This window comes from Procambarus clarkii, chromosome 61 (genome assembly GCF_040958095.1).
Source record: "Procambarus clarkii isolate CNS0578487 chromosome 61, FALCON_Pclarkii_2.0, whole genome shotgun sequence".
Lineage (NCBI taxonomy): Eukaryota > Metazoa > Arthropoda > Malacostraca > Decapoda > Cambaridae > Procambarus > Procambarus clarkii.
This window is the reverse complement of record NC_091210.1, coordinates 19,968,186-19,984,843: the sequence shown is the minus strand read 5'-3', so window position 1 is coordinate 19,984,843 and position 16,658 is coordinate 19,968,186. Positions and strand designations below refer to the sequence as shown.

The 16,658-nt window shown below is 42.7% G+C and overlaps 1 protein-coding gene across 2 annotated transcripts in view; it reads right to left on the bottom strand.

Moving 5' to 3' along the window:
* NC2alpha (negative cofactor 2 alpha) overlaps positions 1–16,658 on the bottom strand; it is a 28,475-nt gene that overhangs the window by 9,989 nt on the left and 1,828 nt on the right. Inside the window, exons 2-7 of one of the 2 annotated variants that reach the window (XM_045768791.2) lie at positions 14,974–15,046; positions 9,892–9,985; positions 7,584–7,858; positions 4,794–4,911; positions 2,323–2,425; positions 356–489 (exon numbers count right to left, since the gene is read on the bottom strand). In XM_045768791.2, the coding sequence (XP_045624747.1) occupies positions 356–489; positions 2,323–2,425; positions 4,794–4,911; positions 7,584–7,858; positions 9,892–9,985; positions 14,974–15,046 (797 nt within the window). The remainder of the gene's footprint in view (positions 1–355; positions 490–2,322; positions 2,426–4,793; positions 4,912–7,583; positions 7,859–9,891; positions 9,986–14,973; positions 15,047–16,658) is intronic. The other variant, XM_045768792.2, reaches the window with a different exon arrangement.

The window sequence follows — 16,658 nt, the reverse complement described above, 5'->3', positions numbered from 1 at the left end:
TGCTAGGTAACAGGGGCATAGGGTGAAAGAAACTCTGCCCATTGTTTCTCGCCGGCGCCTGGGATCGAACCCAGGACCACAGGATCACAAGTCCAGTGTGCTGTCCGCTCGGCCGACCGGCTCCCCGGTTGGTAAATGGTAAATATATTTTTTGTTTCTGTAGCATTCTAATTAAAGTCAAGCAAAGAAAATCAAAGAAACACGCATAAAAAATACAAAATGGCATAAATCATTATTAGGTATCAATGGCCCTGCAACAAACAGGATGCTGGCACTTCAATAAAATGTTAATCAAATTCTACTCTTTTAAAGTCCGTCCTACATACACAGCAAATTCTTCCCGACGATATCCTACCCTTGTTTTGATGGCTGTGACGGGGAAGATTTGAGGGGAGCGGAAGCAGGAGACGGAGACTTCCCGTAATCTCTACTACTGTTACCAGAATGCTCTGCAGCTGATATGACTTCTTCATCTGTATCTGTGTCTTCCTGAAAAACACAAATAAATTAAACACGAGCAACATATTGAGGGTCTTGGCGTACAGTTGGCTTCGTTCTCAATTTAGGGATGCTGGGTTCGATTCCTGGTGGGTCAGAAATGGTTGGACACGTTTCCTTTCGCCCAATGCCTGATCTAACATGTAAATCGCAATGCCTGCGATTTACCTAGCAGTAAATTGGTACCCAAAAGTTAGGCAACGGTTGTGGAGCTACATTCTGGGAAGGGTCAGTAGTTCGAATTTGAAGGACTTCGATACAAGCCTAAAATATATACATATACATAGGTACACAGGCTTCCTGTCCCAAACAAAAAACAAATTAGATACATGATTAGCAGCCAATATTTTATCCTCTCAAAATTAACTCCAAATTTTTTGTTTATCCTTTTTATGAAATTATCCCTTTATGAGGAAGTACATCATCAATATATGAATTTTCAACCAATGTTCAAAAGTGTGTGTATATATATATATATAGATGATCATTTAAAGTACTTGTGTCTTAAAAATTTCAAACCCTAATGTGGCAGCTAGAGAACAAAGTAGTTACTAGTAGCTCATACACACGATATCAACACGCAGGAACGATTAAAGATGCAGAACCCGAAATGTACAAGGCACCAAGAAGACATTTTTGAAATCCGATTGCCATCACTTTTTTTCTTTAATGTGAATAAAATTATCAATTTAATGAATGTGAAGAATACAGAATTTTATAATATTTATAGCTACTTTTTTGTGAAGTTATATCAACAAATGGATTCTATGAAATCGAAGTTACTTTTTTACGTAGATTCAACGGAACAATTTAAGTTGTCTATTGCTACAGAATATTTTATTAATTTTACAGTGAAGACTCATTTCCTTTCTTGTCACTGCTGCTGCTATGCTCTAAAAATTGTTCATGTTTAGTAGACCACGAGGAAAGCAGAGCCAGGGTACACTATTTACACGTAGGTGCTGTGGGGAAATTCCCCAACTAGTCATCCATAATATTACACATATAATGCCATATAATTGCTGTATTACTGTACATCTATAATATTTAATAATTAATTTAACGATAACATTAATCCGAAGATTTGTATGGAATTCTTCCGTTATCTTTGAAGAGAAATTCCCTGTGATGCAACATGCCTCGGATGCAGATGCACAGCACTTGGGGTAGGGATACAAGGACAAGGAGCTAGGATATGAGGACTGAGAGAAAGATTGGTGCCCAACCACTTACACCATTTGAGATTGAATGCTGACCCTGCAAAAAGCAAAACCGTCAGTGTACTGATTCGTCTAAAGGGATGGACATTGCACCAGAGCATAATGTTAACATGCTCGAGTAAGATGCTCAGTTGCTTAAGGAAGCAACTAAGTGTCTTACTCAGGTTATCTTGAGATGATTTCGGAGCTTTTAGTGTCCCCGTGGCCCGGTCATCGACCAGGCCTACACCCCCAGGAAGCAGCCCGCGACAGCTGACTAACACCCAGGTACCTATTTTACTGCTAGGTAACAGGGGCATAGGGGTGAAAGAAACTCTGCCCATTGTTTCTCGCCGGCGCCTGGGATCGAACCCAGGACCACAGGATCACAAGTCCAGCGTGCTGTCCGCTCGGCCGACTGGCTCCCTACTCTCAGAAGTAGCTTTTGGTTAAATGTTTGGAACAATGGGAGAAAGACAAAAATTTTGTTCACCAGCAATGAAGAATTACTTTCACTATTTCACACATCTTTCAAGTAATTACAAAGATTACTCTCACCAATCACACAAGAGATTACTAAATTCATGATAAGATACAGTGGTTATTAGATGTCTTTTGCACTTACTGATTCATCGTCAACATCAACATCAACATCAAGCGAGAGCGCATCATCCGAGTCTGGTTCCTCAACGGGTACCACTGGAGGGATAATTTTTCTTGGGCGACCCCTGCAATATTGAGAAAAATAAACAGTTATTCAATCCCCTTTATCACACAATTTCTATTCTCCTGCTGTGCAAGACACCTCATTCACAACTTCAAACCAAATACATCCCAGAATGTAAACATCAATAAATTTAATCATTCATCAGACACAAAACTAAACAGACACAAGAAATTAAATTTTACTCCAGATGGATTCTAGAAAGTAATGGTATGGTAATCACCCTCCCTACAGTCAAATTTGAAGGCAAGGAAGGTGTCCCAGATGAGCAAGGAAAGTGTTCTAGATCAACGAGGGTGACTTGCATCTCCAGGAGATTGCCCAGAAGTGCCAAGACGAGTCTTGAATCCCCAGTTTCCAGGAAAGGGTGACCCGATTTACCAGGCATACGTCTCAGAATTATGGGAGAGTTCACTAGATCACTGGACGAGTACACCAGATCCCTAGACGAGTACACCGGTTTATTGGCGGGAGCTCTGGATCCCTAGGTGGGTGCCCTAGCGGTTGGGAATGTACTTCAGCTTGCTGGCAAGTGCTCTTGTCTGGATCGGGAAAGAGTCCTTGATCATCAAGTGGGTGCCACAGGTCTCTAAATGGGTGCCGGAGCTCACCGGAAGTGTGCTTACGATCACTAGGCAAGCCTCCAGGCGCCCATTTTTTTACGTGGTTCTTTAGGCGGGCACTACAGGTTGTTAGGTGCAATCCCCAGAATCCTTGGCATGCCTTTTCGTATCTTTTACGTATCTATATTTCCCAGATTCTTCTGGGTGGTTTCTGCTTAGGTATCACAGCTCTTTCCCTCACCCCCCTTTTTTTTGTTGATTTTATTTTATGAGATATATACAAGAGTTGTTACATTCTTGTACAGCCACTATTACGCGTAGCGTTTCGAGCAGGTCACTGGAATACGATTTCCGATGCAAAGAATCGTTTTTACAACCAAGTATACATTTTACTGTTGAGTTAAACAGAGGCTACAGTTAAGGATTTGCGCCCAGTAAATCCTCCCCGGCCAGGATACGAACCCATGACAAAGCGCTCGCGGAACGCCAGGCGAGTGTCTTACCACTGCACCACGGGGACTGGTGGTTTGTCAGTTGCCAAAAGCAGTCTGTGGTTGCAGCTTCTTGGTGATTGGTTGGTTCTTTGCTTGCCTGCTCTTAAACATTTAAACAGCTGGTGTTCACCACAATGTCATTTACTGGAGGTCTGAAACACCAATCGGGAATCCTGTGTACTTTCGCAATTTTCAATGTTGCAAAGAACCTGAAACGTCTCAGGATATGTGCATTTCAAGGGTTAAACATTTTCACTAGCATCACGAAGAGCCGGTCGGCCGAGCGGACAGCACGCTGGACTTGTGATCCTGTGGTCCTGGGTTCGATCCCAGGCGCCGGCAAGAAACAATGGGCAGAGTTTCTTTCACCCTATGCCCCTGTTACCTAGCAGTAAAATAGGTACCTGGGTGTTAGTCAGCTGTCACGGGCTGCTTCCTGGGGGTGGAGGCCTGGTTGAGGACCGGGCCGCGGGGACACTAAAGCCCCGAAATCACCTCAAGATAACCTCAAGATCTCAAGATATCACCGGGGTACAGGACTCAAATTAGAGCCAAGGTTGACAAAGGCATTAACACAAGGCAACCAGAGGACAAACTTATGAAAAGTTATAAAAGCATGAGCCTTAAATGGGCGAATTGGAGAGATACTCAAATTCATCAACATAAAAATTGTCCACAACCATCTCTTGTCTTCTTCTTGAGGTTATCTTGAGATAATTTCGGGGCTTTTTTTTAGTGTCCCCGCGGCCCGGTCCTCGACCAGGCCTCCACCCCCAGGAAGCAGCCCGTGACAGCTGACTAACACACAGGTTCCTATTTACTGCTAGGTAACAGGGGCATTCAGGGTGAAAGAAACTTTGCCCATTTGTTTCTGCCTCGTGCGGGAATCGAACCCGCGCCACAGAACTACGAGTCCTGCGCGCTATCCACCAAGCTACGAGGTCTTGGCAATAAACACTTATTATACAGAATAAAACATATAAATAACTGAAAAAGATGCTTCTTGTACAGTTAAAAATTTACAACAAGCACCATGCACAAATTTCCCCAAATTCTAGGTACAGCACAAAATTGCAAACAAGACTGCTGTGCCAGTGAAAATTCGATATCTTAAATAAATTAAGCCCATATGGCTAAACTTTTCAGTCTAAGAAACAAATTTGCATAAAGTCATCAATAAATGAATAAGAATTAACACCTTTTACTCAAGATTTATATCCATGCACATTATTTAAGAAACCCAACGATTGCATAATTGTTCAACGTCGATAACGAAACATAGTATTGTAAAGCGAATGGTAAAGTATGAACTAACCGAGGTCGGGGTGCTCCACGTCCAGCAGGAGGCGTGCTTGTCGGAGATCCCAGGCTTCTGCTGCGACCTCTGCCTCTCCCTCTCCCTCTTGAAGGTTTAGTTTCAATCACATTTTCACCTACGATGGAAAGTAATAAGATATAATAATGCTTATCTGCATCCAGAATATTACCTTTCACTACCTTAATTCAGTGGTCAATCTATATCCTGGCAACTGGATCTCCAGGTAATCAGTATACTAAGAGAAGTCCAGATGGAATTTGGATTGCCCGAGGGGGAGGTTAAAAAGCTTGGGAAATACATAAAGACACCCAAGCATAACACATCAACTGCCACAGGCTACCCACCACTTTGTACAGTCTCTACATCCACATCGAGCCTGGCCTCGGGCCGGGCTTGGGGAGTAGAAGAACTCCCAGAACCTCATCAAGCAGGTACCATCATCTTGTGACCTAATTTAATGATTAGAAAAATACAAAAAGCCTTCCCCTCACAAGACACAACAAGTGTCAACATAGTTCAAACCTCGGTTGCACATGTTGCCCAAACAGTTGTTTATTTTGGTGTTGTTACGCTAATCTCCTGCCGAGCAGACCACCATTTTATAAGACTAGGTATACAGTGCCCAACAAAATCACAAGAAAATGATAAATCTGAGAGAATATTGAAGTCGTATGATGGGACTGAACCTGTTTCACTAAACTTCTCGTGCAGATGCTATTTATCTTTTTTATTTATTATTTATACACTATTCGACATCGTAGTCACATTGTGGTCACATTGTACACATCCAGTTGTAGTGCACATGCCTGGGACGTATAGGTCTGCAGGTTTCACTCACATTGATCACATTGCCTCACTATTTTTCTCACTATTGCCTCACTATTTTTCATTGATCACATTGCCTCACTATTTTTCTCACGAGAAATGACTACAGAAATGATTTGAAGTTGTTGCTGTAATTTAATCATAGCAAATACACAAGACTTGAGGACGAGACCAAAAATAAAGAGATCACAAAAAAATCATGATCAAAATGAAGCAGCTACCAAAGTTAGAGAAGGAAAATTATTTAAGAGAAAGCTTGAATAGTCCCCAATTTAATAAATCACTAAGAACCATTGCTGGGGGGTGGACACCAATGATCATTCCTGCCTATGCACAAAAAAATGCATTATAGAAGTATTAATTTGTATGCAAAATGCAAGAAAAAACATTTATCTTACTGGGTGGAGGTGTAATACAAGGTTGCACCGTGGCTATGTGGTCTATCATCTGTCAATACGTGATGACGACTTTCCCGACACTGAGATATGCGAGACACAAATACCGTGTTCTGCTTGGATGTTTGACTATTTATCACTTGTTTCTTTTTTATTTACAAGAATTTCAAGTAAACAAGTTTCTTATTTAGTTACACTTCTTCTGTAACAATAACTTGATAAATCACGTAATTCACAACACCTAATAATTGACCAGACCACACACTAGAAGGTGAAGGGACAACAACGTTTTGGTCCGTCCTGGACCATTCTCAAGTCGATTGTGAATGGTCCAGGATGGACGGAAACGTCGTCGTCCCTTCACCTTCTAGTGTGTGACAGTCTGGTCAACTTACTTTAGCCACGTTATTGTGACTCCTCGCCTGCAACACCTAATAATGTTTCAATTGATGATTGATTTACCTAGTATACTTCATTACAACCATATAAAGTAGTGGAAAACAAAATAAATATAACATACAAAGGTGGTGGACTCTGGGCAATGATACAAGGCCTAATTGGCACCATATGGGTGAGAGTATAGTAGTAGTAGTAGGCATCCATCAGTCTCAGGAGACTATGGAGTTGCGCTCTGGTTGTCGGTTTGGAGTGGCCTCTCCAGGGTGCAAAGCCAGGGTAGGTTGATACGGAGGAGAAGCTGTCACCCATGCAGCAGGAGGTCCCCCCCTTTCCATGGCGCCGAAAGTCTCCAATGGAAAGGCAAACGCCAATACGATTGGTTCCAGCGCCGTCACAGGAACTGTGAGCTCAGGAGTTGACCTCAAAGTGGGTGAAAGAAGGCACGGGGTATAGACTGAAAAAAAGGCATAAGCCACCAATGTGCCGTCCACTGATAACGGCAGGCTCTTACTACACATAACGCCCAATAATGGTTCAATTGATTGGTTTACCTGGTATGAACATAAGAACACAGGAATAAAATAACTGCAGAAGGACTATTGGCCCATACGAGGCAGCTCCTATTTATATCCACAAAATACATCATTACAACCATACGGAGTTGTAAAAATCACATGAACACCACCACACGTATATCATGTGATCACATGAACATGTGGTATACGTATGTAATTATGACAGAATTTTATACAATGACGATGACCACATTCACCTAGTAACATTCATGATGACACCTGCATTCACATAGTAATGTAAGCAACCATGAAATAATAGCAGGATTTTGTTCATGCCTCAAGTTAAACTCCATTACATCCACAGACAGCTTTTACTGTATATCCTTATTTACATCATATATATAAAACCCAGACAATATTTGTGCAAATCATCACATGTCGATAACCGCATTACCCCTGTGAATCAACTCATGACGATAACCACTGTCCAAGGGTTAAAGTTTGGGAAAAATGGACCTTCGAAGGTCTAGAATCTAACCCTATTTTTCTATATACCGTACCTTGGCGTTTGATTAGACCGGAACAACTCTTTGGGCTACCTTTAGATTGAAATAAATGCTACGGATAACAAATGTCTAATTTAATGACCATACCTGATAGATGACTGTTAAAGTACTTCCGCTGGAGCAACAATGACATTATTGATGCTGGAGTACCTGATGGTGTCGGAGAATATAGGTTGGAGAGAATGTGTGGCGCAAGACTGGCAGGCGTATTTTCTGGACTGGTAAATGGGGGAATAGGAGTAACGGTTATGATGGGGGTCGGGGAGCCCGAGTCCATTTCTCCATCAGCATTGATGTCTGCTACTGAAGCCACCAAATCCTGCAAGAAGTCAAATCGCCTCTCTGCCATAATACACTGTTTCCTGTAAAGATTTTGGCAATTTAACATTCGTTTGTAATTCATATGTAAGTTTATTAGTTCTTATCTATACAGTATTCAGATGAAACATTATGAAAGAAGTGGGCGAGCGATATGAATGCTGCAAGGTTTAGAAATGTTGTTAGATGATTACAAATACTGTCCAAAAATAACGTACGAGAACATATCAAAGAGGCAGAAGCAAGTTGTAACCGAGAATTTGGGCAGTACCTGCCTAGTTGTGTTTGCGGGAGTTGAGCTTTGGCTCTTTGGTCCCACCTCTCAACTGTCAATCAACTGGTGTACAGATTCCTGAGCCTACTGGGCTCTATTATGTCTACTTTGAAACTGTGTATGGAGTTTACCTCCACCACTTCACTGCCAATTGCATTCGATCTGTTAACTACTCTGACACTGAAAAAGTTCTTTCTAACACCCCTGTGGCTCATTCGGGTACTAAGCTTCCATCTGTGTCCCCCTTGTTCGCGTATCACCTGTGCTAAACAGTTTATCTTTATCTACCCTGTCAATTCCTCTGATAATTTTATAGGCAGTGATCAAGTCTCCCCTAACTCTTCTGTCTTCCAGTGTCATGAGGTTTAGTTCCAGAAATCTTTCCTCGTAGCTCATACCTCTCAGCTTGTGGATTAGTCTGGTGGCATACCTCTGAACCTTTTCTAACTTCGTTTTGTGTTTGACTAGATTTGGACTCTAGGCTGGAGCCACATACTCCAGTATTGGTCTGACATGAGGTATACAAGGTTCTGAATGATTCCTTACACAAGTTTCTGAAGGCAGTTCTTATGTTCGCCAGCCTTGCATACGCCGTCGATGTTATCCTTTTGATGTGGGCTTCAGGGAACAGGTCTGGTGTGATATCAACCCCCAGATCTTTCTCTCTTCCTAGGTTAGGTTAGGAAGGAATGTACATGCAAGAAACGTCATGACTGGGATGTAAAAATCAATGACAAAAAATACTGTATCAATGTTCAAAGATTTTCCTAAAACAATCCTGCTGTCTAGAAATAGAATACATGTTGATATAAGCTACACTAAGGCAAAGACATTTTAGGACAGTACACACAAGAACGTAAAATACGATTTAGCAACACCTTCTTGAGGTTATCTTGAGATGATTTCGGGGCTATTTTTTAGTGTCCCCGCGGCCCGGTCCTCGACCAGGCCTCCACCCCCAGGAAGCAGCCCGTGACAGCTGACTAACACCCAGGTACCTATTTTACTGCTAGGTAACAGGGGCATAGGGTGAAAGAAACTCTGCCCAATGTTTCTCGCCGGCGCCTGGGATCGAACCCAGGACCACAGGATCACAAGTCCAGCGTGCTGTCCGCTCGGCCGACCGGCTCCCTACCCAGGACCACAGGATCACAAGTCCAGCGTGCTGTCCGCTCGGCCGACCGGCTCCCTCATTGCAATAACATGCAATAAAAACCTGCCATTTGTGCATACTACCCAATGCAGTTGCATTGGGTAGTATGCACAAACTATAAAAATTAATTTATGACAAACTATAAAAATTAATTTATACTTAACATACTGCAGTACAGTAATCTATCTTTGGGTTTTTAAATACAGTACTGTACCCTGAGATAACATAGTGTAGTATGGTAACGCAATCTTTGGGTTGTTGAATCAGCCCAATGAATTTGTGTTGGCACATCACACAAATGATATACTAAATTGCCCAAACCTAACCTAACTGAGGATCCATGAATAGAAAACATGACAAGCCGTCACTTTTGAGAGCTGCTATGAATTACAGAATATTCTATTTTGGCCGTTAGGGGTTTGGACGTTAAAATATGATATATTATCCGAGAGGAGAGGACAGGTTAGTTGAACATAGCACCTGAGAAATAATATACTGTACTGTACAGTAAAACAAATTCACAACCGTATAATTTACATCAAATGAACGATCACATTCTGTAAACGAACTTCACATCAAGTTTGTGCATTAGCAAGGTACAGTACTGTACAGAACTTAAAAATACATGTCAAAAATCTAAGTGCACTTACAAGTGAGCAGGGGTGAGAGTTCGGGCGTGGCGCGCAGAGGTGATCTCTCCTGCGCGGGTAAGCAGAGACTCCACAAAGAGCTCCAGGCCTCGAGGTGTTCAAGAGTTAAGGGGAGGTATTTTGTAATTCCCAACTTTAGCCGCACTATATACAATACCCATTTAAAATTCAACAACATATAGTTATATAAAATTGATATCTATATCTTCAGTATCATTTGTAAGCTTAGTGTAACTTTAATTAACTTAGTAACACACTAAATATTATCTTACATCCACAATGAAATCACAGAAGTGGGATAAATCTACGAGAAAATCTTTTGATGTGTGCCAACTCCTTCAGTATAGAGTCCCTTATACTTAGGTGAGTACCATTAGGTGAATACTTAAGTGTTCGGAAATAGTACAGCATAGCCATCTTATTAGGACCTCAAACACACAATCTACACACGGCAGTGGTTGGCTTGATTATGTACACTTTGTTCATGTTTCTGTAGTGTTCCAATAAGATTGCAACAAATACTGAAATTATACCTCAGAATAGGTACAGTGGTACCTCGGAATGCGATTGTCCCTGTATGCGAGGTTTTCGGAAGGCGAGGTGTATTTACTCCAAAAATTTGTCTCGGAAGGCGATGGTTACTTCGGGAGGCGAGTTTGAACGCGAGTTTGTTGATACGCGTACAGCCGACCTAGCGCGTGGTCGTTCGGCGATCGTCGCCCCTCTGCCCCGCTGCCCCTCAGTTCACCATTGTCTCGCGCTCAGTGACTACCCCCACATCAATTCTTGTCGTGGATTTTCAGTGTTTTGTTGGATTTTTGGTGATTTGTCTATACAATTTGTTATTATATATCTCACCATGAGTCCCAAGAAAGCCAGTGGTAAGGATAAAGGCCAGAAAGCTCATTTGAGGATGACAATAGAGGAGAAACAAGAGATCATTCGGAAGCATGAGAACGGTGCACGTGTTGTTGATCTTTGTAGGCAGTACAAGAAAGCCACATCAACAATATGCACTATACTTAAGAAGAAAAATAAGATTATGAGTGCTAATGTGGCAAAAGGAGTAAGAAGATTAACGACACAAAGACCACAAATACTTGAAGAAGTGGAAAAGTTGTTATTAATTTGGATACACGACAAGGAGTTGAGGGGTGATAGTGTTTCGGAGGCCATTATTTGTGAGAAAGCCAGGGTGTTGCACGAAGACCTTCTAAAGAAGACCCCTGCAACGAGTGATGCAGATAAGAAAGAGTTTAAGGCAAGCAGGGGCTGGTTTGAAAAATTTAGAAAGAGAAGTGGTATCCATAGTGTTACAAGGCATGGGGAGGCAGCCAGCTCAGACAAACCAGCCGCTGGACGATTTATTGACGAATTTAAAGAGTTTGCAGAGGCTGAGGGATACCTACCGCAACAAGTGTTTAATTGTGACGAAACAGGACTGTTTTGGAAAAGAATGCCTAAGAGGACATACATTACCAAGGAGGAAAAATCCTTGCCTGGACACAAGCCTATGAAAGATAGGTTTACGCTTGTGCTGTGTTCAAATGCGAGTGGCGATTTGAAAATTAAACCCTTGCTAGTGTATCATTCTGAAAATCCAAGGGTTTTCAAACAGTATAATGTGCAGAAAACCCGTTTGTCTGTGATGTGGAAGTCTAATAAAAAAGCATGGGTCACTAGGCTTATTTTTTCGGAGTGGGTGAATGAAGTGCTGTGCCCTGCCATAGAAAAATATCTGCAGGAGAAACAATTGCCACTCAAAGCCGTGCTTCTCCTTGACAATGCTCCTGCTCATCCTCCAGGCTTGGAAGATGATTTGATGCCTCAATACAATAAATTCCTCACAGTTAAATTCCTTCCTCCTAACACCACTCCTCTAATTCAGCCTATGGACCAGAAAATCATAGCGAATTTTAAGAAACTGTATGAAAGGGCACTTTTCCGGAAATGTTTTGAAGTGACTGAAGCCACAAACCTCACCCTCAAAGAGTTCTGGAGAGAGCATTTTAACATTTGTAGTGCTTTAAAACTCGTTGACAAAGCCTTGCAAGAAGTGACTCAAAGAACCCTGATCTCTGGCTGGAGAAAATTGTGGCCTGAAGGTGTGAGAGAACTAGACTTTGAGGGGTTTGAGCCTATAAATGATGCGCCTATTGTTGAGGAAATTGTTAGTCTAGGCCAGCAAATGGGCTTGGAATTGGATGGTGATGATGTGGAGGAGTTGGTGGAAGAACACAACGAAGAACTGACCACCGAAGAACTCCTAGCCCTTCAACAGGAACAGCAAGCCAACACAGCAGCGAATGATTCTGCAGTGGAGGAGGAGGTGGCAGCAGCACCAACAGCACCAGCGAATGTCCCTTCTGCAGTAATTAAGAAGGTGTGTCAGATGTGGGAAGAGATTCAAACAACTATTGAACATACTCACCCAGACAAAGCTGTAGTAGGCCGTTGTCTTAATCTTTTCAATGACAATGTGATGCCTTACTACAGAGAGAGCTTGCGAAGAAGGGAAAAGCAAGCTTCCATGGACAAATTTGTGGTGAGGAAATCGAGCAGTGAGCCTCAACCAGGACCTAGTGGCACTCAGGTTAAACGTCCCAGGGAGAGCACACCAGAAAGGTCCTCACTGCCTGATGTGATTATGGAAGGGGACTCCCCTTCCAAACAGTAACTCCTCTCCTCCTCCCCCCTCCTCACCATCTTCCATACGCCTACAGCACTCGACAGTAAGGTAAGTAATAACTGGAACATAGTTTTGTAGGTTTATTTAGATGAATTAGGTAAATTAGGTATAAAAATTTAGTTTGATGTGGGGTTTTTGGGGTAGTCAGGAACGGATTAATTCATTTCCCTTTATTTCTTATGGGGAAATTAACTTCGGAATGCGAGTTTTCGGAAGGCGAGGCGTCTCCAGGAACGGATTAAACTCTTATTCTGAGGTATGCCTGCTACTGACCTTTTGTCTTTATGTATACAAGAATTCTTACATTCTTGTACAGCCACTAGCATATGTTCCCCGAAATATGACCCGCCAAATCGTTTAACAACCAGGTACCCATTTTACTGTTGGGTAAACAGAGGTTACAGTTAAGGATTTACGCCCAGTAAATCCTCCCCGGCCAGGATATGAACCCAGGACAAAGCGCCCGCGAAACACCAGGCGAGTGTCTTACCGCTACACCACAGGGACTGCAACATGTTTACACATTTCCAACTTTTAGATGAATATAGTGTAACTGAATAATCTAATGATAACAATCTCTCGGGGACTTTACTGTTAATGCCATGCATTTCATGATATCTACCTATTGGTGATCTTATTATAGTACATTATAGTATATAGTAACACAATGCTATGTCATTACTATATATTCCATATACTATAATGTACCTGTAGACAATGAGTTACAATAATGTGGCTGAAGATATGATGACCAACCACACATCAGAAGATGGAGAAATGACGACGTTTCTGTCCGTCCTGGACCATTATCAAGTTGTATGTGTTGACTTCATAATGGTCCAGGACGGACCAAAACGTCATCGTTTCTCCATCTTCTGATGTGTGGTTTGGTCAATATAGTGTACCCACAGACGTGTGGGCCTGCGGGTCGCTCCAAGCAACAGCCTGGTGGACCAAACTCTCACAAGTCAAGCCTGGCCTCGGGCCGGGCTTGGGCAGTAGAAGAACTCCCAGAACCCCATCAACCAGGTATATGTGGGCCTGCAGGCCGCTCCAAGCAACAGCCTGGTGGACCAAACTCTCACAAGTCAAGCCTGGCCTCGGGCCGGGCTTGGGCAGTAGAAGAACTCCCAGAACCCCATCAACCAGGTATCAAGCAGGTATTTAGTGGCAGAGCCAGCTCTTAAAAGCATTAAAGTAACCTAAATACCCTAGCCATTTGATTTAATTAATTCGTTCTCTATTAACAATTGGGGATCCTGGGTCAGATTCCCAGGAGGGATGGAAATGGTTTGACACGTTTTCTTTCACCTAGTATCTCACATACTCCCTGAAGTCAGGCAACTGTTGTGGGTTGCGTCCTGGGAGAGGATCAGGAATTGGCTTAAGGGGACCTCGAAAAGCTTAAGAACCAGCTTTCTGTCCCCCCCCAATAACAGAAATTATTCATCTCAAATTATGCTAGACATACAGGAAGGCAAACAGGTTGTGATGAATGGTGCCCATTCATCACACCCTGTCCAGGGTTAGAACCAGGGTCCTCATGCTCGCAGGAAGGACATGCCGTCCACTACAGGAGGTCACAGACGCAAGAAAACAAAGGTGATAAAAAATACACCAAAGTTCTCTATTGTGTGCAGAGTTGTAGAGGTTAGAACCAGTGCGACAGCGGTAGATGTCAAAACCATATGTAGTTTCAAAGTGTCACACGACAAAGATTATTGAGAAGACAGGAACCCACGAACATATCTTGAGGTTATCTTGAGATGATTTCGGGGCTTTTTAGTGTCCCAGCGGCCCGGTCCTCGACCAGGCCTCCACCCCCAGGAAGCAGCCCGTGACAGCTGACTAACACCCAGGTACCTATTTTACTGCTAGGTAACAGGGGCATAGGGTGAAAGAAACTGCCCATTGTTTCTCGCCGGCGCCTGGAATCGAACCCAGGGCCACAGGATCACAAGTCCAGCGTGCTGTCCGCTCAGCCCACCGGCTCCCAGCATAGCTCTCTTCCTGTGACTACACTTAGGTAATTACCTCATGGAGCCTCATGGGAGCCGGTCGGCCGAGCGGACAGCACACTGGTCTTGTGATTCTGTGGTCCCGGGTTCGATCCCAGGCGCCGGCGAGAAACAATGGGCTGAGTTTCTTTCACCCTATGCCCCTGTTACCTAGCAGTAAAATAGGTACCTGGGTGTTAGTCAGCTGTCACGGGCTGCTTCCTGGGGGTGGAGGCCTGGTCGAGGACCGGGCCGCGGGGACACTAAAGCCCCGAAATCATCTCAAGATAACCTCAAGATAGCCCATCAAAGCTAGTGTCTGTGCAGTTAATGTTAAATAAGATCAGTGAGGTAAGGCATTATTATTCACACATTATGCATTGCATGAAAGGATATAGATAATGACAGGAACAGCTGCCGCCACCTTCCCGACCTCTTCGTCTGTCTGCATTATTTTCTTGATCCTCGCCTGGAAGAAAAATGGCAGTACAGTTCGGGAACTGGTATTACTTTATGTTCATATCACACTACTTTAGCAATTCACAACGCTATGTCATTACTATAACTTTTTCTTAGGTAAATAATTGACTAAGTTTGAGTAAATTAACCCAACTATACATGTACAAAGTTTTTGAATTTGAATATGCCTATTGAGGACAAAATTCTTGAATGTTATAATGTTACAAAGGTTTAATTACAGTTCCGTACACTATAATACATTAGCCAATGTAAACTCTAAACACGAAGAACTTACAATTAGGGTAAACTCACCAGTCTTCACCCACTAGCACTTAAAAATTATGCAATGAGTTTAATTAATTTTTTTTTTACAGTTGACTAGTAAACACAAAAAATTCCCCCCCCATGTACAACTTCTTTACAGTATGTATACTATACATGAAGGTTTTCTCCTGATGAATGCACGAGTGATAATATCGAGTGACGTGCCAATATTTATGATCAGTTGAGGTTTGAATGTTTTTGTCGTCAGTCGATTCAAGGGCGACGATGCAGCGAAGTATTTATCGCTCTTAAAATACCTTTCCACATCGAGCATATATTTAGAGAGGCTCTCATATTTCATATAAATACCAAATAGTCAAAACACTGGCTAAATATCTCCAGTCGACCAGCGAACTGGGCCACATTCGATCTGTGCATATACCTCCCGCCGCCAGCAGCCAAACACAGAAAATGGCTGCCTTGTGCAGGCGATGAGTCACAATAACGTGGCTGAAGTATGTTGACCAGACCACACACTAGAAATTGAAGGGACGACGACGTTTCGGTCCGTCCTGGACCATTCTCAAGTCGATTGTGATGAGGAGGTAGGGACAGGCAATAAATAGGCAAGAGAGAGCTGAGGAGGAAAGTCAGGTGTAGGGGATAGTAGTAATGAGAACTGCAGCAGGCCTATTGGCCCATACGAGGCAGCTCCTATTATAACCACCGAAGGAGATAGAAATAGGAAAAAGAAGAGGATAGCAAGGGAGCGTAGGAGAAGACAATGAACAGAAAAAGGGAGAAGAGAGAAAGAAAAGGAAAGAGAAAGAAAGAAATGGAAGGGGAAAAGCTTATGTTAAGTCACGTTTGTTAGAAAGATTAGAGCATTTGAGTATATACTGTGAAAGGGAAGAGTCCACAGCAACAAAGCCAGGACTCAAGTTCATGTTGGGTACATTATTTATAAGAGCCGATTCTACAAGACGGCGTCTGTGTAGAGTAGAGGCAGGAAAGATTATTTTGGAGGAAGACCAATCAATGGGATGATTAGAATCCCTCACATGGCAGAAGAGAGCATTGTTAGTGTCTGCAGACTTAACACTTCTCTTGTGTTCTTTAAGTCTGTCATTCAGTGTACGGCCAGTTTCGCCAAAGTATTGGAGAGGACAAGATGAACAGGAAATAGAGTAGACACCAGCAGCATTAGAAGCAGGAGGAGCAGTGTGAACTAGATTGCTACGAAGTGTGTTAGTTTGTCGAAAGGCGAGTTTAATGTCAAGAGGAGGAAAGGTATTGGTAAAAGTTTTGAGTTCAGATATGAAGGGAAGGCATAGTACAGTGCTACTAGTGTTGGAAGC